Source organism: Podarcis gaigeae, assembly GCF_964106915.1.
Source record: "Podarcis gaigeae genome assembly, chromosome: 5".
Classification (NCBI taxonomy): domain Eukaryota; kingdom Metazoa; phylum Chordata; class Lepidosauria; order Squamata; family Lacertidae; genus Podarcis; species Podarcis gaigeae.
Window position 1 is genome coordinate 22,079,794 of NC_139681.1, and position 20,949 is coordinate 22,100,742.

At 43.8% G+C, this 20,949-nt stretch overlaps 1 protein-coding gene and 1 long non-coding RNA gene across 2 annotated transcripts in view; both read left to right on the forward strand.

The window, feature by feature from the left end:
* The window catches only part of LOC310844498 (uncharacterized protein), a 20,629-nt gene extending 14,568 nt beyond the window's left edge, over nt 1–6,061 (forward strand). The window contains exons 9-10 of the mRNA XM_083738602.1: nt 4,781–4,858; nt 5,393–6,061. Of these exons, the coding sequence (XP_083594728.1) occupies nt 4,781–4,858; nt 5,393–5,769 (455 nt within the window). The 3' untranslated portion in view covers nt 5,770–6,061. The remainder of the gene's footprint in view (nt 1–4,780; nt 4,859–5,392) is intronic.
* A 4,243-nt stretch (nt 6,062–10,304) lies between these two features.
* Nucleotides 10,305–19,912, forward strand: LOC310845438. Its single transcript, XR_014564728.1, has 2 exons — nt 10,305–10,541; nt 19,257–19,912. It is a non-coding gene; the product is annotated as an uncharacterized lncRNA (long non-coding RNA).
* The last annotated feature ends 1,037 nt before the right edge of the window (nt 19,913–20,949 follow it).

The window sequence follows — 20,949 nt, forward strand, 5'->3', positions numbered from 1 at the left end:
TTTTTAAAAATTATAATAATCATGAATTTAACGACAATGATTTTGAACCCTGGCTATTATGCTAATGGTGCTCTGTTTGGTGTTTGGAGTAACTGTCTGAGCTGATGTGATGAAATGTATATTCTATTGAACTCTGTGTTATTGAGGTTTGATGGTAGCCATTAATATTCATATTAATATTCTGTCTCTCTGCATATATTATATGATTGGGATGAGGGGATAAGGTAGTAAGGCTTAATAGTACTAGTCTGTGCTTTTCCCCTAGAAAAACCATGAAGTTGTTACAGTAAGTGACACACTTTACAACAACAAAAGCGGTGCAGGTACTGAGTACCCCCTGAGTACCTCCTTAAAAAACCACTGGCACTAGTACATAAAGGAATTTTTGTGTGTGGTTTTTTTTAAAGAAATAATGGTTCTCTAATCATCTCCCAGAAGTAGCTGAGGTAATCCTACCAATGAAATGGCTTGCTAATCTGCAAAATCATAGTTGCTTAGACATTAATGCCCCGAGGAACAAAAGTATCATAACCAGACGGAGGAGCCTGGAGGTGAGATGGCAGTGGATGGAAGCAAAAATATGGCCTATATTGTAAATTACTACACAGGGTGTTGCATCCAGCATAGTTTACAGTCACAATATGAAGTTATGATAAGGATGCATTATAAGCACAGGAGAAGAGAGCACAGCACTACAAGGCTTAAAGCATGGGCAGGCAAACTAAGGCCCAGGGGCCGGATCCGGCCCAATTGCCTTCTAAATCCAGCCTATGGATGGTCCGTGAATCAGCATGTTTTTACATGAGTAGAATGTGTCCTTTTCTTTAAAATGTGTCTCAGGGTTATTTGTCGGGCCTGCTTGGTGTTTCTACATGAGTAGAATGTGTGCTTTTATTTAAAATGCATCTCTGGGTTATTTGTGGGGCAAAGGAATTCATTCATTTCCCCCCTCAAAATATAGTCCTGCCCCCCACAAGGTCTGAGGGACAGTGGACTGGCCCCCTGCTTAAGATGTTTGCTGACCCGTGGCTTAAAGTAAAACTACATAGACAGGGCGCAACGGCACAATTGAAGACTGAGCAAACTTTAAAACTGGCAAATAGTAAAACAAAGTGTTTTGTTCAGTTGCAAACACAAACCCCATTAGATTCCAAAAATATAGAAAGAGGTATGTCAGAATCAATGTGACACTGCAAGACAAACAAATCACAATACTCCTGGGGCATGCACCTGGTTACTTGTTGATGGGGAATGAATAACAGAAGCAGTACAGTAAATAGTGATACCCATTACATAAGCAACGCTCACAACACTGTCAGGAGAGCTGGAAACAATAATGTTATTTTCGCAAAACACCAGGTCAGGCCAAGATCATACAAATTTAACAAAATGCAGTCTAACTCAGACTGAGTCTGAGTTAGAATAACATGATGAAATGACAGAACGTCAAATCCCATGCCTAGTGGGGATGGTCACCTCTGGTTTTTACTAAGCACTTTGCCCCTTAACTAAATTCAGTGATAGGTGATCAGTCTCACTAATAAGGTGGGCACAGACCAGCAGCACATTATTATGAGATCATCAATTTCAAGGGGGAGACATTATGCGCTTTGCTTTACCAATCGCTGAGGCAGCTGCTGGACATTCAAAGCACATTTCCCCTCCCTAAAGGACCCTGGGAAATGTTGTGTGGCCCTCACAGAGCTACAACTCAAAGCACTCTTAACAAACTACCATTCCCAGGATACCTGGGCAGTGCTTTTTTCTGGAGGGATGCAGGGGTACGAACAACCCAAAACATTTCGTGAATCTAAGTTTGGCCTCATTGAGGGGCAGTATTTCAATATGGGTAGGAAAATGAGAGTACCCCTAAACATTTTTTTAGAAAAAAGCACTGTACCTGGGTGGGTGGATGCTTTAAATGTGTGGCTTTGTATACAGCCTAAGTCAGGGGTCAGCAACCTAAGGCCCATGGGCCAAAAGCGGCCCACAGAGGTTGTTTGACCGGCCCACAAGCCGCCCCCGAACTGAGCCTCCTGCTCTCACGCTACGCTAAACCGACGCAGTGTGGCACAGGGACTCGCTTCTGTGGGGCCGAAAATTGCGCGTGCGATCCAGCCCATCGAGGGATCTCTGCGGGCCCGATCTGACCCAGGCAAGATAAACCTTGCTGACCCCTGCCCTAAGTGCTGCAGAAGTCTTTCTCCCAGCCACATGGAAAGATAAGAGAGCAAGGAACATGAGACCTGTGGGTGTGGGGTGGTATATGAATTTGATAAAAATAAAATAAATACTTGTGCTTCTTCTAGCTTGCTAACGTAGCACTAAACTATGGCCTGGTGTGAACTGACATGTGGGTTCCCCCCCCCCCTTCACTTTTATTCATTCGTTATTTTCTGCACTCACAAAACCCTCTCCCCATTTTCTCACCTTCTGGTGGATGCACTCCTTAATCTTTCAACTCCTTTCAGTACTGTTGAAGTTTATAAAATTTATTATTTTCTTAATTGTCCTTGGCTTCAGCACACTTAAACCACACAGTGTTCCTTAGGCTATGGTCCAAACCCCTGGCTGGAAGTGGCAGGGCTTAAGGGAGTGGCACAGGCACTGCCACATCCACAGCCCCATCAACCAGGGCAGAAGGAGCAGGGAAGATGCACAGATTGGGTCTGTTGCTACATTCCCTGCCCCAAAATGCTTGTTTCAGGGCTGACTTGGGGTGTTCCTCACCAGCAGGGAGCCAGGCAGGGCTGACGGGCACCTTCACCTCCTCCAGTTCAGCTGTTTAGTGCTCTGAAAATGTAACAAATGTTTCCAGAGAGAGTTTGAGAATCACAGCCAAGCTAAATGAGTTTATGGGAAAGTTACTTCGAAAATCTCTCTCTATAGGGAAAAAACACATATAATCCCAATGAATAAGGCCATAAATGCGAAACCATAAACCTGCTGTGAAATACAAAGTCATCAAACAGTCTACAAGCGCCAAATATTAATTATTCTTTTCATTGCCCCTGCAAGAATGCTGATGAACTAGAAAAGTAATTCCAGCTAAGTTCGTTAGTTCTGTGCAAATGCATATTCTCAGCATCAAATTCCCACTGGACTCGATAATATATAGCCAGGCCACTAGAGGGAAGCATATCCTCTTGCAAAAGTCATTCTGCAAAAATCGTTCCGCAATATTCAGGGTTCAAAGCTGACAGTAATTGAACAAAATGAATTTTTCGGGCCGAATCAGGTCAACACTCCAGACACAACACTTCTTTGCTTTTAAAATCTCAGTCCATCAGCTGGTTGCTAATCCCCCCCCCAGGCTTCCCCTTTGATCAGTGAACTGATAGAGAAGGAAACCTCTTTTTCCAGATCGATTTGTCTTCTCAGGAACCCCTGAGGATTTGCAGAGAACAAGTTATTTATATTATCATCAATATCATCAGTGATGATGGTGCAGTGTGGAGTGCTCCTCAGTCGCTAGAGCATGAGACTCTAAATGTCAGGGCCATTGGTCTGAGCCCCACGTTGGACAAAAGATTCCTGCATTGCAGGGTTGGACTAGATGACCCTCATGGTCCCTTCCACCTCTCCAATTCTATGTTCAGTATGCAATGTCAGCCATGCCTTATTTCAGGATATTCCCTCCCACCAACCCCACACTCCCCAGTTTCCCCTATCCATGAGCCATGAGGCATTCTGTGCCCACTGAGCATGCTCAGTTCACATCAGGCTATGAGGCTGGGTTACCTCTCAGGCATCCCCCCCACAAAATATATTTTTTTCTACATCTGCAAACTTTGGGATACACCCAAATATACTGATGATTCCCTCTTGGTTCTCTGTAACCCTGCTTTAGCTGCCATAGCTACCCTAACCCAGCCCTTGAGTACAAAATTAGTATATATTCTAGGAGGAGCACAGAGAGTTAAGAAACACCATAGTGTACCAGTAGCAGCAAAAATGGACGCATCCATTTGACCCACCAGCAATAAAACATATCTCTCCCCTATCAGTCTCTACAGCCACAGCAGGCGCTGTAACTCTCCAATTGTTAGACTTTGCCCCTGAAGACACACTCTTCCATTGTCTCCTGAGACAGTCGGATGCCAACAACAACAAAGATGTGCTTACATAATGATTCTGGAAAACATCCTAGGACAGACATCTTACACAGAGTGTGCAAGGCATGTCACAGACTTCTGAGGTCTCTATGTGGCCCCACATTAACTGAATGAATGCAGCAGTCCATACTAGAACCCTCTGCAATACACATCACAGTTATGTTGGGCAATCTGTCTTTTAAAGTAGCTACTCTGTCATCATTGGTGTTAAAAAGATCTGATAAAGATACTAGGTGTGCAGTCTGAAAACTCCTGGGTTTTATTGGCAAGTGCAAACTAGGCATGTTTACTCAGAACTGTAAATCCCAGTATATTAGGGCTTACTCCTAGGTAAGCATGCATAGGAATGCAGCCTGAATAGATAGTCAGACAAAACCAGCATTATCTTTCCAATGTATAAGAAACATTTCTCCCCAGTTCATAATCTGGATAACAAATATATCACAAGTCCATTTACTGCAGCAAAATGTGTTTATTTCAGATGAAAAACAAAACCAATATGCTTGGTCCACTTTTTATTTTTAATGTTTTAACACCACTTTTATAGAATCCATTCCTATTCAAGGCATCTGTTAAGAAAAACTGTTATCTTGTCTTGTGAATTTCAAAGTACCTTACAAACGGATAAAACAAAAGAAATTAATAATTGTCACTTCTATTCACAGGTCTGTCTGCATCGAATGATCCTAAACTGCAAGATGACCTTAAGGAAATCAAATACAGAATCACCATAATAGAAAGAGGTACCTTTTTTTATTTAAATAATTGCTTCCTTCCATAAGGTGAGGGGGGACAGGGCTTAGTGAACTGGGAGAGTCTGTGGCAGAGGAGAGTCCAGAATGAGAGGCAGAAACTGAAGCAGGAGAATGGGAGGAGGGAGGCCAAGAGGCAGAGATGAGTCAGGCTGGTGAACAGTCATGGGCATCTTGCTGCAACCAACTCCTCTCTCCCTGGTCTCCCAAAACCAGAAGAGGCATGAAGCAAGAGGAGCAAAGACAAGCACGCAGATGTAGTCTCTGATTGCTGGGAGGGTGGCGTGGACTCTGGAGAGGAAGACAGCTTTGGGAGGTGGGAATCTTTAGTCTTAGTAACTGATACATAGGGCAAGACCTACTGAGAATCAGTTCCTGTGCTCGTTAAACCAGACTCTCTGCCAAGCCTGGGCAGATCCTGTTCTTGGTAATAAAGAGTTAACTTCAACATGCACAGTGTGATTTACTGCTGGATCGCTCCTGTCATCTAATAGGACTAATCGGGTCTTCCATTTTGTTTTTCAGCCTTGGCTTTGAGTGGAAAGATTGTAACAGTTGGCAGTAAAGTGTTTGCCAGTACTGAAAAAACGGCTGATTTTAACAATTCAGTAAGAATCTGCAAAGCAGCCCATGGCACCATTGCTTCTCCAATGAACAAGAAGGAAAATGATGCTATTATGAGCTTTGTTAAATCCTTTAACACATATGTTTACCTGGGCATTACTGAGGGGCATGTTCCTGGGGAATTTCAGTACCTGAACGGGGAGTCCCTGAATTATACAAACTGGTATGAAAATGAGCCCACAGGGAAAGGGGCAGAAAAATGTGTTGAAATGTACAGTGATGGCACCTGGAATGATAAACGGTGCGATGTGTACCGCCTCACCGTCTGCGAGTTTTAAACTGAACTGTCACAGATCTTAATAAAGGGTGTTGGGTGTTCTTTTTAGGTTCTATGTAATTGTGGGTTATAGCAACTAATCAGATATGTAACTTGATAAGTTGTGATTTTTCTGTGTTCAGAAAGGGAAATCAATAAAAGCATAATGCATTGCTTTCCTTTATGTTTTCTGAGTGGAGAGGATGAGCTAAACTAACTGGGTCAATGTCAGCTTTGTTTAAATGCAGAACTGGAATGTCTGGGACATAACTGAAAACGCGATAATAAATAGGATGATCAGTTAAGAATTAGAATTTGTTGCTAATGTCGTTACTGAGGGGGAAAATCTGACTAAGACATACGGTAAATGTGTGTCCATGGGGTATGTAGGGGGAGATCTGAGCTGATCTGAGCAGATGCTAATGCTGTGGTGAGGTTCCTTTTTTGTTCAATTCGCAAACCTACTTCAAAATGAACATTACAAAAATGGTGGCAATGACCACTCCCCACATCAAATGGGGGTGCCTTTTGCATGGTCACCTGCAGCCCCCTGGATCCCAGTGTGGCTCCTAGTTGTTCGGGCTGGCTTCATCCTCCCCAGGCTGGATACCTGGAGGTCTCCGCCTACCTCAGCCAATCACCCAATCCCGCCTGGGGAGACGTTGCCAGGAGATCGGCCAGGTAAGGGGAGGGACTGCCCTGCCCACACAACAGAAGGTGAATCTTACCTGCGAAGCATCAGTTGGCTCCAGAGCTTCTCCCACCCTGCCCTCCCTCAGTTAAGTCTTCTTTTGCAGGTTAACCTCTTCTCCACAGGTACGCAGGCACTGCTATGTCATGGTCGCTGTTGAAGGGCCGGAAAGGAATTTTCCTGCATTGGCAGGTTTTGCCTTTCCTGTAGCAAAACGTCACAACTTTGGCAGTTTCAGGCCTTGGGCAGAATCCTTTAGTCTATCTTCCTAAATGGGGGGGGGGGTGAAGCAGTGATCCACGCCCCCCTTGCGGCAGTGATCCTAGGGTTCTTGAGGGGAGGCATTGGCCATATGCCTAGAGGTTGTCATTGCTCTCCCCTGCGATGGCGGCATAACAGGGGCGGGCTCTCTGCTTGAACATATGTTCTCCAGAGCCAGCCCAATCCCCACACATTCTGGATAACCCTGATGTCTCCCAGATCCCCAGCTGGGGACTGGGAAGGATAAACGCCCAATGCCTGAGCCAAGGCCTCCCTGCATCTGAAAGTTAATAAAGTTGTGGCCAATTTTAATCCCATAGCATGTTGTCTTGAGTCATTATTCCACTCGGGGGTCGCCTGGGTTGGGGGGACTCTGCCTGTCCCCACAATGCTTTGCAGAGTGCATGAAGTTCATGCCTGCTAGAAGCACAGATGTGGGCCTGACTATATATATTTTTGTTCAGTTGGCAAACCTACTTCAAAATGAGCATTTTAAAAATAGTGAAACAGCTTTGCGGGGTAGAAGTGCACTTCAAAGGTAATACATCAGCAGAAATGACTGGCAGAATCTGAGACCAGGGAGAAGAGTTGGTGGAAGAAGATTGGAAGAAATTTAAAGACTATTTGCAGAAATATTGTAAAATTAATGAATGTTAAAATGCTGTTGGATTGAAACAAAATGGCTTTAGCAACAAGGTTAAAAAGAGTATGAAAAATAGATTGATAATCAGATGAAAATACGAAGCTATAATATGTTAAGATATAGAATTAAGATAAAAACAAAGAGGGAAAGGATTTGCTGAATCAACCATGTGAACTGGAATACAAAAATGGGAGGTGTGAGGAGGTCAGGAAACAAGTAAACAAAATATAAGACATGAAAAGATTGATTTCTTTTTAATTGTTTCTTTTTTATTTTCCATGTATTTTGTATTTTTTCTTTGTACTTTTGTACCTTTTTTGTTTCCTTATTTTTTCTTTCTTTATTCTGTAACTTTGTTTTGTCTGTAAAACTTAATAAATATCATTATTAAAAAAAACAAAGGTAATACATCAGAGCTACAGGTGAGTCAAGGTGAGGGGAAAGAGGACGTGATGGAAAATAGCAGGTGTTTTCCACCTGTTCAGTCTGTGCCAGGGCAAAGCATTTCTGTTATAGGTGATTCAATACTGCTTTCATTTCGTGGCACATAAATCATCCTCCCCCTTCTATTTTGTTGATGCCTGAATTGTTTACTCAGCCTGGGATTTACAACTGTTTGTTCAAGGTAGTTGCTGTGTTATTGAATAGCACACTTCCCCGACTGGACACGCTGGCACCTGTGTTGGTATTTGCACAGATATTCAGATTATTAATTTTGGCAATGCTGTGCATATATCCCCCCTTTTCTTGCCTCTACAAAATTGTTTTACATTCTATGTAACTAAGAACGGGCACCAAGGACGTTGATTCCTGAAAAGGCCAAGAGGACAACCAGACTTTCAAAGGCTGGATCTACACTGACCTGTTTAACATTATTAGAACAATATTAGATATGTTGTTCTAAAATGTCACAGGGCATACTCATTAATTAAAACTTGTTTACCTTCAGTTCTTTCCGTCAAAATACTATTTCCCTGCTGCTGGTTGTTCTGCTGCACCCTCTGGTGTAACATTTTAATAACACATTACGAATGTTAAAAGTAGGATGTCATGTGTCCATATATGTTATCAAAACCATCCCTTAACCCTTCCTTAATATTAAAATCCATGAGTGTAGATCTGCCCCAAGGGTCCCTATTTCCCAAGGGACAGTCCTGTGTTTACAGAAGCCATCCCAGTTTCTGAGTCAATTCCAGAATATCTCACTTTTCCATAGGATGTCCCTATTTTCATCAGAGAAATGTTGGAGGGTATGGAGTTATGCAACCTCTGACCCAAGGAAATAAGTAACGATACAACATTTAGAGGACATCTGAAAGCATCCCTGTATAGTTTTATTGTGTTTTTAGATATGATGGAAGCCACCCAGAGGGCTGGGGCAACCTAGTCAGGCGGGGTAGAAACGATTCATCGTCATCATCGTCACCATCATCTTCTAGCTTATTTCTCACAGCGTTAGCCACTACATTGCTAAGTTAGAAAATGTGGTAGGGTGGGGGTTTTTTTTGCTTCATAGACATAATCAATACTGTAACCATTCTGTAAGGGCGACAGATGGAAGAATAATTTAGGCAGGTTGACTATTAATGATACTATTTAAAAATGTCTATTATTGTTTATTATAATATGGCAGGGGTTGGCGCAGAAACTAGAATCTTAAATACATAGGCACCTCCTCTGAGTCAGACGATAACAACCCTACAAAGGAGGTTTTCCTTCCCTCCCTGCCTCATTCTAGGAATTCCATCTGAAGCAGGCTTAACAGGCAGTTAAGTCCCTTAGAACTATGTGGAAAACTACTTTCACACAGCCATCTCCAAATATAAAAGCATCCCATCAAATCCTAGGATTACCAAAGAGCCGATTAGGTATGACAGCAGCAGGGTGGGGAGTGCTTTTATGTGGGCTCCTCCAAAGACATGGCCACACTGGGGGTGAAGCCAAACTCCTGGAGAATCACAGCGCCTGCTGTGGCTGCAGAGACTGGTAACTCATAACTGCTGCCCCCTGCATTGTTTTTGCTGCGTTAGCTGCACTGAAGTGACTTCCCCGGGGTACAAGGCTGGGCAGTGTGTATGGAGGTCCTGGGCTGCCCAGACAACAAAAGCCCCCTCTTGGCCCCACTGATGTGGTCCAAAGGAAAACAGAGCAATATGTTTGGCACCAGCTTGGCTGCAGGAGTTGCCAGAAGGAGGCATGCAAAGCACCATCCAACCATCTTTGGGACTCTACTCCAAATTTGTGTAGGGTTTGCTCCTTAGCCTTTTCTTCTCCTAAAGATGTCCCTCAAAGCAGCAAATAGATTGAATTTCTACATCAGCCAAATTAATATGCAGATTAACTGAATGACTAGTGCTTGCTGTCGTACCCTTAGGAGCAGTATGGTGTACAGAAATCAGCAGGCGAAGCTTTTCCCAACACAATAATAAACATGATCGCCATCTAAATGTCTACATTTCAAGATGCAGTTAAAGACTGGACTTCGGCAAGCTTAAATAGACTGATCTGTGCCAGAGGGAGAAGGGGAGTAAGGTTTTGTTTCTCCCTCCTTTTGTAATACTGGAAATCATTAAAAAAAAAAATCAGTTGAAAAGTTGGCAACGCTAAAGATGCGTGCAATTTTCAGTTAGAAATCTGAAACCGAATCACAGGCAAATCCAGCAAATTCAGCAATTGTCTTTACAGCTCCTGAAAAGTAATTGGCTCGGCGTACACAGCACGACATCAATTATAGCAGCATCCCCGCCACCTCCAATGTAAATGGCTTTAACGAGAATGTACCAATGACTCATTTGTCCTTCTCATAAAACCTCTGAGAGGTGCAAGGCCACCTTGTCCAGTTTGTATTTCGCCCAAACTGTGGGAAGCAAACAGAGCAGGAGCAGATGGAAAGCTGCGTGGAAATTTCCCTAAATGGATGGTGTTGCTTTAAGAGCAAGCAGGTGGGAGGTGATACAGGCACCCTACTCCAAATAGTTGTCTATTTCTACTGTAATACCAGCTATTGCCTGATCCCTGGTGTCCTAGAGATTGCTAGTCTCCCTTGCTTTTTTGACAGCTTCATTAAACAGCTGGAAGCTTTTGCAGGAAGAAAATGTGCTTTACTTCAGTTTGGCAACCCTGAATAAAAACCTACAACAAAGAGCAACTTGAGTCGAGATCAAAGGCACGTGGAGGCAAAAATATTTTATAAAAGCAGGTAAGTCCGGAAAGACCAGACCTCTAAATTATACTGTGTGTGTGTTGTGTGTGGTAAACTGTCTCTCTCGACTACAATAAATGCAGCCTAGTGTGGTACCGTGATGGAAGCCTTGCTTTTCCTAAAAGGTTAGGCTTAAAATAAATGTTTGGTGACCTATTCTGATAGACTCCTCCTCACGCTTGCCTGAAAATATTATTATCCTGAGAAAACCAGTGTGGTGTAGTGGTTAAGAGCGGTAGTCACGTAATCTGGGGAACCAGGTTCGGGTCTCCGCTCCTCCACATGCAGCTGCTGGGTGACCTTGGGCCAGTCACACTTCTTTGAAGTCTCTCAGCCCCACTCACCTCACAGAGTGTTTGTTGTGGGGGAGAAAGGGAAAGGAGAATGTTAGCCGCTTTGAGACTCCTTAAAGGGAGTGAAAGGCGGGATATCAAATCCAAATCCAAAAACAGGGGCTGATATTTCTGGTGTTTTTTCTTGAAGAAGAGAATCATCTGAAATGTTGAGGAGGGAATTGTTGCCTAACCAGAGTGGGATTCTGACCAAAATATGCCTAGTGGGAAGCTGTGGAAAGACCCTTGTGAAAAGACCCTGCTTCTTTTGGCCACACTTCCCAGAATCCCTTGGGAGGGATGCGACATGATGCAGTGTTGCTCTCAAGGCAATTTCAGAGAAACTTCTACCCACAAAAAAATACTCTTCAGGAGGTAAAGGGTAAAGGGACCCCTGACCGTTAGCTCCAGTCGCAGACGACTCTGGGATTGTGGTGCTCATCTCACTTTACTGGCCGAGGGAGTCTGCATATAGCTTCTGGGTCATGTGGCCAGCATGACTAAGCCGCTTCTGGCGAACCAGAGCAGTGCACGGAAATGTCATTTACCTTCCCACCGGAGCGGTACCTACTATCTACTTGCACTTTGATGTGCCTTCGAACTGCTAGGTTGGCAGGAGCAGGGACCGAAACAACAGGAGCTCACCCCGTTGCGGGGATTCGAACCGCCGACCTTCTGATCGATAAGCGCTAGGCTCTGTGGTTTAACCCACAGCGCCACCCACGTCCCACTCTTCAGGAGAGCTTGGGTTTAATTCTACACAACAAATGGCCCCAAAGAAATTGATCAGCACAGCTCAAGGTAGGATTCCAATGTTTTTAACAGTGGTACAGAAGATGCAGTTTGGGTAGGTTCAACTTTGCATGCAAAGTTCTGTCTGCACATTGTTCTGTCTGCACAGCTGTTAAAAGAACTGGATCTGTCTTCTCCTGTGAATCTGGTCATCCTAATGGCGCATGAACAATTCACGGTTTTAAATAGTATCATTAATAGTCAACCTGCCAAAATTATCCTCCCATCTGTCATTCTTGCAGGATGGTTATGGTATTGATTATGTCTATGAAGCAAAACACACACACACACACACACACAAAAACAAACCTAGTGCATTTCCTAGTGCAGCATCATAAAACGATTAATTTAGCGCAATGGAGTGGCTAACCGAGTGAGAAATGAGCCAGGAATTATCATCTCTGGTATGCATTTTGCTTTCCCATCCACGCAACAGAATTTCTTCATGAGACCTAGAGTTTTCTCAGCCTTTGTCTGCAACATTTGGATAAATGCATGTGCCTACCTCACAGGGCTGTTCTAAGAATAGGGCGAAGTGCTTTGTTGCAGTGGAACAGTAAGTGTGAAGTGGTTTTCAATACAGTGATACCTTGGTTTACAACCATAATCCATTCCGGAGGTCCGGTTGTAAACCAAAACGGGTTGTAACCCAAGTCATGCTTTCGCCAATAGGGCCTCAAAAAAAAAATTGGTTGTAATTAAAATAAAAAATGGGTTGTAATCCAAAAAGGGGACACACACTTCAGGGTTTGACGTGTTTGTAATCCAAAACGGTTGTAATCCAAAACATTTGCAAACCAAGGTACCACTGTACTTGAAATTCGCCATTGCTTAAAACACCCTGTAGCACCCCTACGCTCCACACACTGCCCTAAATCTGCCTCTGCCCCACCCTTCACTGAAATAATTGTCCAACACCTGCTTCCTGAAATTTGGAAGGTCTCAGCCAGTGAGAGAACCTTTCTGCATTGGCCTTTCCCCACCAGAATGCCCTCCTCTGAGATGCTTATCAGGCATCTGCATTGATGTAGGTATTTGACTGACAACACTATATTTCAATCTGTGAATTCCTTTACCTTTTTACTTCCTGTCACAGTGGTTTGGGGAGGGATGCAGAAAGACTGACTTTGGAACAAAATGAGTGGTGTTTTGTTTTGTTTTTTTAAGTACTGAATCCTGTTCTATTTATTTATTTTGTGTATGGCTTCTTAACCCTTGCACATAAACCACAGGGAAGGTCCTTAAACCTTTTTATTAAAAAAAAGTCTTTTAACTGTGTGTAGCCAAGGACCCCTGAGCCTATTTGCACTGAAACGCAACATTTTTAACCTCTCAGAAGAGGCTACTTTGACAGCAAACTGCAGTTTGACAGCAAACTGCAGTTATGCCAGGGCTTTGTTCAGCTGGAATTTGTCAGAATTTGTCAGAAGTTCCAGCACTTCTCAGGTAAGCGGCATTGCCATCGTAAGAGAGCAAGGGAGGTGTTCATGGTGAGTTCCAGCACTTCTTTTTCTAGGAAAATGGCATTGGTTATAGGCATCTATATATAGTTCCATTGTAGTCAATTTCAGACTTTGGAAAGCAAGGCAATGAATCTTGTGCCATGGATATGAGGTGAAATGTGAGGTCGATCTGAGCAGCTAAGCTGAGGCAATGTCCTATTTGAGACAACGAGGTAGATTCTCAGGCTAATATTTTTCTGTGCACAGCTATAATAATTGTTAATGAATATGTTAAACACATGAGTATTCTTGGGTACTCAATCTGTATTTCTGCCTCTTTGTACTATTTTTATCTAAGCACATTAACCATGGAAATACAGAGGGGGTTTTCTGCTTCTTTGTACCATTTTTATCTTATCACATTCACAAAGGAAATATAGAGGAGGCATTGTTTCTCCTTGCTGAGATGAATAGCTATTCAAACGAAAAGAGGAAATGGTTTCTGATTGGAATAGATAACAGTGTTCTGCAAGGCCCCCTCAAAAGAGCAATGAACGAATGCATTCTGGAAACTAGCCTGCCATATTGACAATGGGCACAATGATTCTGGGCAGAAGTCAGTGCTTCTGCACTTCAGTCCTACCTGCCTAGGTGGAAGTTGCTCTCATTTCAGTGGGGATTACTCCCAAGGAAGGGTCTAGCTCAGGGAAAGCAAATGGTGTGCTTTCTCAGTGTAGTTGGATGCCAGAATGTTCAATGACTGGGGGAATGATGGCAGTTGTAGTCCAACAGCTTCTGACTGGAGGGCACCATCTTAGCTACATCTGGTCTAACGTAAGTGCTGCAGGGATTTATTTAACAGAAATGTGTGGGGCCAAGCTTGACATGGTTTGTGCAATCTGTCTGGAATGTACCCTTCCCCATTGCCACGAAATTAACAGAAGGAGCTAGTTAAATCTGCAAAACAACTGACTTAACCCCACCCCCACCCCACGTACAATGGCATACCCTCCAACATTCCTCATATGAAAGTTGGTACATTCTATTCTACATCAGTATCACTGCTGAGGGAAGCTTTTAATTTTAATTTTCTGATTTATCCTTTTTTTTGCATGTTAATATCTTTATTAAAGTTTTCCATGATACAAACCACCACCACCTGAAGCCCAGCTAGCTCCTGCCCCCACTCTTGGCCCCTATAACCCAATTGCCTCCCCACACCCCTTAAACTCCAGTCCCCCACAGGCTTGCCTGCACCCCACCCACCAGAACCTTCCCCATCACCCCACGACCTGCTGCTGCCCAGGGTCTCCTCCAGTCACCACCTTCTTTTCAGGCCTGACCTGGCTCTCTTTCTCCTTTTTATTTGTCCAGCTGTATGGGTGGTTACGGGATGTGGGTGGTGCTGTGGGTAAACCACAGAGCCTAGGACTTGCCGATCAGAAGGTCGGTGGTTCGAATCCCCATGATGGGGTGAGCCCCTATCGCTGGGTCCCAGCTCCTGCCAACCTAGCAGTTCGGAAGCACATCAAAGTGCAAGTAGATAAATAGGTACCACTCTGGCGGGAAGGTAAACTGTGTTTCCGTGCGCTGCTCTGGTTCGCCAAAAGCGGCTTAGTCATGCTGACCACATGACTCAGAAGCTGCATGCCGGCTCCCTCGGCCAGTAAAGCGAGATGAGCACCACAACCCCGGAGTCAGTCACGACTGGACCTAATGGTCAGGGGTCCCTTGGCCTTTACCTTTATGGGTGGTTATGGGGCCTGCCAGGCTGGGGTGTTGTAGCCTCCCACAGCGGGGAAGGTGGCAGAATCCCCATTGCCTCACGCTTCCTTCCTGCTCCCCTTCCTGCTCCTGCTGCTATTCCACAGGCCAACCTGGTCCCTCTCTCGGATCCAGCAAAAGTCTCTCCACACCTCACCTTCTCCGACTCCCAGGAGTGGTGGCAAAGGAGGTGATAGTGGTGGAGGGGGAGGCCTCAGTTGGCAATCCTCTCTTCCTACTGCTTCCCCCATTGTGAAGCCATTTCCAGTTAGCATACCTCAACAAAGATGGGAATTTGGGACTCCGCATGACATAGGGAGAAGCCGTGATGGCTTAATGGTTTTTGTGACGGTCCCGGCATTTTCAGGACAGTTGAAGATCATGCAATGGCCATAAACCAAATCAGCCCACGACCCCAACAGCTGTTTTTAGTGAAATAGAAAGATAGCGGGAGATCCATTCAGGGCTCTCACTGTCATAGTCTTTGGCCCTTAGCTGACAAGCCACTTCGGAAATCGGGGGAATTCTCTCCCCCCCCCCATCAGCTGTTACCTGAAAAATATTTCCATAGGAGTCTGGAATCCTTCAAAGATAAAGCAATTGTGCTCCAGCAATAACCCCCTCCCCAAAAAAACAACAACCAGAGAAAATTTAAACAAGGAACTGAAACTCACTGTTTGCTCTGAGAGTAAGAAAGAACTGTGTTGTGTTTTACAGACGGTTGACTCTTAACCTCAGCTTTTCAACTATTATTAAACACTACATATTTAGTTTGCTAATAAGGATGTCCAAGAGAGTGATCCTACAAAGGTCTTTTTTTCCTAAAACCGATTCTGTAAGTCACACATATTTATGATTATAATATAATATGATCATGAAAATCATCAGTTCATCAAACATATTTTACAAGAGGATCCATGAGAGCCTTCTGCCTTGTGCCCTGCTCGAGGCTATCATAGTCAATAGCAAAGTGAACCAAGTGACCTTTAGACGACTCCAAAAATAGTCCTTTGAAGTTTAACAATGGATTATGAAACAAGTTGCATAAATATGGAGTGATTGGGCAAAAGCATACATTTATAGAATATTACAGCCTCTTTTAGAAAACCAGTTTAGGGATATATATTTTTCATTGCCAGAAATTGAACGGCAAAAGCCTCAATTTTCTCAGAGTCCACATGATGTTGCATGGAGTCTGCTCCCTTTGCACAATGGGGGCAACCAAATTTCATCTGCGCCCAACACTTCTACAGCAATCTGATTCTCTGAATGGTACTTCCAAGCACCAGAAAGTTTTAGATATACATGTATCTTATCTTTATCTATATCTTTATCCCTAAAGGGGAGGAAACCCAAAACAGCTCAGTGAGAACTAAGCATTATCAGTGGGATGAGATTGTTAGGGGGTGGGAGAATGAAATAGAATGGAATATGTCACTGCAGATCTGGAAGGGACCCTGAGAGTCATCTAGCCCAACCCCTTGCAGTGCAGGAATCTCAACTAAAACATTCAAGACAGATGGCCATCCAAGCTCTGCTTACAAACCGCCCAGGAAGGAGAGTCCACCACCTTCTGAGGGAGTCTGTTCCACTGTCAAACAGCTCTAACTGTCAGGAAGTTCTTCCTGGTGTTTAGTCGGAATCTCCTTTCTTGTAACTTGGATCCATTGGTTTGAGTTCTAGCCTCCAGAGCATGAGAAACGAGCTTGCTTCACCTTCCATGTGACAGCTCTTCAGATATTTGAAGATTGCTAGCATTTCTCCTCTCAGTCTCCTCTTTTCAGGATAAACATAACCCAACTCCCTCAACAGTTCCTCATAGGGCTTGGGTTGCAGACCCTTGATCATCTTGGTTGCCCTCCTCTGCACACATTCCAGCTTGTCAATATCCTTCTTAAATTTTGGTGCCCAGAACTAGACACAGTACTCCAGGTGTGGTCTGACCAAGGCAGAATAGAGCGGTACTATGACTTCTCTTGATCGGAACATGATACTTCTTTGATGCAGCCTAGAATAGCATTACCATTTTTTGCTACTACATCACACTGTTGAGTTTGTGGTCCACTAAGACCCCTAGATCTTTTTCACATGTACTACTGACAAGGCAAGTGTCCCCTGTCTTATATTTTTACAACTGCTTCTTCCTATCTAAGTGCAGAACCTGGCGTTTCCTTGTCCACAGTTACATCAGCACATAACCAGTTCTAATTGGCTGTGTACTGTTGTGACATCATCTCAATCATGACACGCTCACCAATTGACTGGCATCATTCATATGACTACACTCTGAAAGATTAAGGCCCTGGGAAGAAAAATGGTGCCACCATCGTAGCAGGTCGTACAAATTAGGCCAGCAGTCTCAACCACTGAGCTACACAATTAAAAGATTTCATGTGATTTAAAAGTTATATAATGATGGCGTGGTGCAGAAAAAGAAAACCCACTATGACTAGCAACATTCCAAAGCCAATGAATTAATTATGCCTGCATACTTAGCAACGTATCATTTGCATGTATGTTCCAAGTGCAAATTGTTCTCCAGGAAGGACTTTTTCCCTTCTCAAGCATAATCTTGCACAATTTGCCAGTGGGGACACTCAGCAGGTACAACAATAAGGAAGAAGAGGTTTCCGAGGGCAATGTGCACAAAGAAACAGATCTTCAAGTGGAAAGCAAACAGGATCTGTTTTTATGGACCACAGAAACATGGTGGTATCAAAATTCTCTGCACAAAAGTAATTAATGAGAAGGAATGAATCATTCTAAGTATTTACACATTGAGCAAGATTCATAGTTTGTCCATTTTGAAAACAATTCTTTTGCTTCTTGTTTTCTGGCTGAAAGCTCTGAGAGTGCATCTAAGTTGCCCTGCTCCCCAAATCCTGTCAATGTTTTTTAGGTAACCAAGAAAGTTGCTTTTTAAAAAAAAAAAAGCCAAGAGATTGTTTTCTTAATGTTCTGGTGTTCTCTTTCCTTCACATATCGCCGCAACTTTTTGTGTTGAGCCACCATTTTAGTTGACAGAAGAATGAATTTGTTTTCTTCCGCTATATAGTTCTCTTTGGCTTTAGTTGTCATGCCTCATTGTTTTAAAAATCATCCAAGGACACTTCCTCATGCTTATTCCAGGGTTGTTGTTGTTGTTTAGTCGTTTAGTCATTTCCGACTCTTCGTGACTCCATGGACCAGAGCACGCCAGGCACTCCTGTCTTCCACTGCCTCCCACCATTTGGTCAAACTCATGCTGGTAGCTTCAAGAACACCATCCAACCAACTCGTCCTATGTCATCCCCTTCTCCTTGTGCCCTCCATTTTCCCAACATCAGGGTCTTTTCCAGGGAGTCTTCTCTTCTCATGAGGTGGCCAAAGTATTGGAGCCTCAGCTTCACAATCTGTCCTTCCAGTGAGCACTCAGGGCTGATTTCCTTAAGAATGAATAGGTTTGATCTTCTTGCAGTCCACAAAAAAACATGGGAGGGATACAGCGTTCAACAGAGTCCTCTTCTTTCGTCCTTTCTCCTGGCCAGCAGACCATTAGGCAGGAGTGAGAAACCTCACATGCAGAGACCAAAGGCCTCTCAGTCTGATCCAGGGCCAGCGTGTCACATTTTGTTGCTTGAAGTGAAACACAAAGTGCTGCCCCCACCTCCACGGCACCCATGGAGAAGCGGCTCAGGCACCAGAGCCCATTTCTGGTGAGATCTTGCCAGAAATCGGCAGCGGGGTGGGCAGGGAGCCCACAAGGGTGCCGACTTGGCTGCTTCACTCTGCCTCATGGGTGGGCTGGTCCTAGTCTGACCCATGGGACTCTCCCCCAAGCTAGACTGCTTCCCTAGCCGCACACCTCCCCAGGTGACAGCCCTCACTGGCCTTGCTTAAACAACCACCTCCTTGAATAATTTTGCCTGGCTGGAATGTTGCCCTTGGATTCTGATCATGCCTTTTGCTCGACTGGACGGAGGATAAGAGGAGGGTGTGTGAGTGTGAGCAGAAAGGCAAAATGTACATTGTCTCTGCTCCACCCACATTTGGTTGCTGCCCTCGGGTTGCGCAAGGCTCCTCATCCCTGTCCTCAGGCAGGCACAGGTCACAGAAACTACTATTCACAACGTGAGGCTGGTGCATGGATAGTGATCTACTCCTTCCTCTGCTCCCCAGATCTGCAAATTCCTCCTGTTGTGGGCTGGCTAGGAAGGGCTTCCTTTAAAGATCACGCCATAGGCGAATTGACAGCTCAACAGGCAACCTTTTGAAAAGGCTCAACTCAGACTTATTTCTTTTTCACGTCATTTTTGGAGGTGTTAGCCGGTATTGCTGCTGGAGCTGTCTTGAAAACTCATGTGAGGTTTGTGGTTGTTTTGTTTTTTCCTCCTCTCCCTTAGGTACGTGTTTGAGCCAAGACGGCTGAGTAGAAAGCCATGGTGGAAACCATCTTGGCACCGTGGACAATTGTCTTGGTCATCTTTGCCACAGTGTTCGTGATGAGCTTTCTGATGTTCCTCCCTCCGGCTGTCGTCTTGATCTGCAGGAGGAAGACCTTGTCACAGATCTCTTTGGAGGGAGCCGTATAGCCAGCCTCGTTGAAGATGACTGCGTGAGCATGGGGACTTGACGATGCTTGAGAAGCTCCATTGTAAATGTGGAGCAAGCTTTGCCTCCTCTGATATATGCAAAACGACGGATGCTGATATTCAGGATCCTGGATATAAAACAACATCTGAGACTTTTGATGCCCAATTAACTATCCTCTCTGCTTTGTTCCATTTTCTCTTTGAGAATATCAGTGGATGAAAAGATACAGAGGGAAAGAAAAGGCATATGGTCCCTGTTAACTCTGCACATATAATGCCTTTATTGCTCATGGTACTTTGCTTGCAAACAGTATTGAAAAAGAGAATTGTTACATTTAACTTATTAATGGTGGCGAAGCACTATACTGAAATCAGATATTCATAGTTCTTGCATTCATGTCGTACAAATGTGCATTTGGAATATGAGTCAATGTTTGACAGTTCAATGAAGACAATGGCCAATCTTATTTTCTTAATTATTTATTCAATATTTGCCAGTTTCTAGTTTTGTTACATTTTCTAACTTTGAATGTCAGTCTTCTGTGACACCCTTACAAAATGTGGCATGGATTTTCACTTCCCGGAAAATGAAACCAGGTGTTCTCCTGCAGTTAATCTTCATTCTCTTTTTTTAAATGTATTTTTATTAAAGATTTTCTTGATTTACAAAGGTATGTGCAATGTCTCTCTCTCGTATCCATTCTGACACCACATAGGATTCAAAGAGAGACATGGGACATCGTGTTGGGAGAGGCAAAACTTCATTTCCCTACTTGCGACATCTAACCCTCTTTCACACCCCCACCTACTGGTCCTTGTGTTTATGCAGCTAACATCACGCTGTTAACTTCAATTTGGAAAGCAGGTGAATGGAAAGTACCTGCTTTGCAGATTGGGTTAGTGGCTTTAGTCGTATCTGAGAATGGACATTAATGTTGATTTTGCAGGGGTCGCTTTCACAAGATGGCTCTAGTCAGCTGCCTGTCACCTCTTGTTACTGCAATGTGTACATGTTCATATTAGCTCCCATTTGACAGGAAATTACATATAAAAATGGAGAGAGAAAATGTGTATCGAGGAAAATTGCATACAAAAATGTGTCTGGGGAAAATGCATGCTGAAACGCTGACAAATTTTTGTGAGGACTTTTTTAAAAAATGCAAACTGATGAATGATTGTGAACGGAACTTAAACAGGTAAACTGAGAAACCAAAACTGACAGAGCACCAAATAACTGAGTGGCAGGTTCTGTGGCTGTATTTGCTCAGCCTCCACCATTTCAATGCTGTGAAAGAAATATAGTGGCATAATTGATTTTATCAGCATCTGCTTGATGTAAGCTAACAGAAGCGTAAAGCACACAGTCAGCCTTCTACCTGACGTGCAGTCTGGCAAACAGTGTATTTAACGAGGGATACGCTCCAGAAAGGCTTCAGAAAGGAAAGACTGGTGATGCAAACAAATAGGGTATAGAATTTGTTTTTTAAAGAAAGGTTTGGCCACA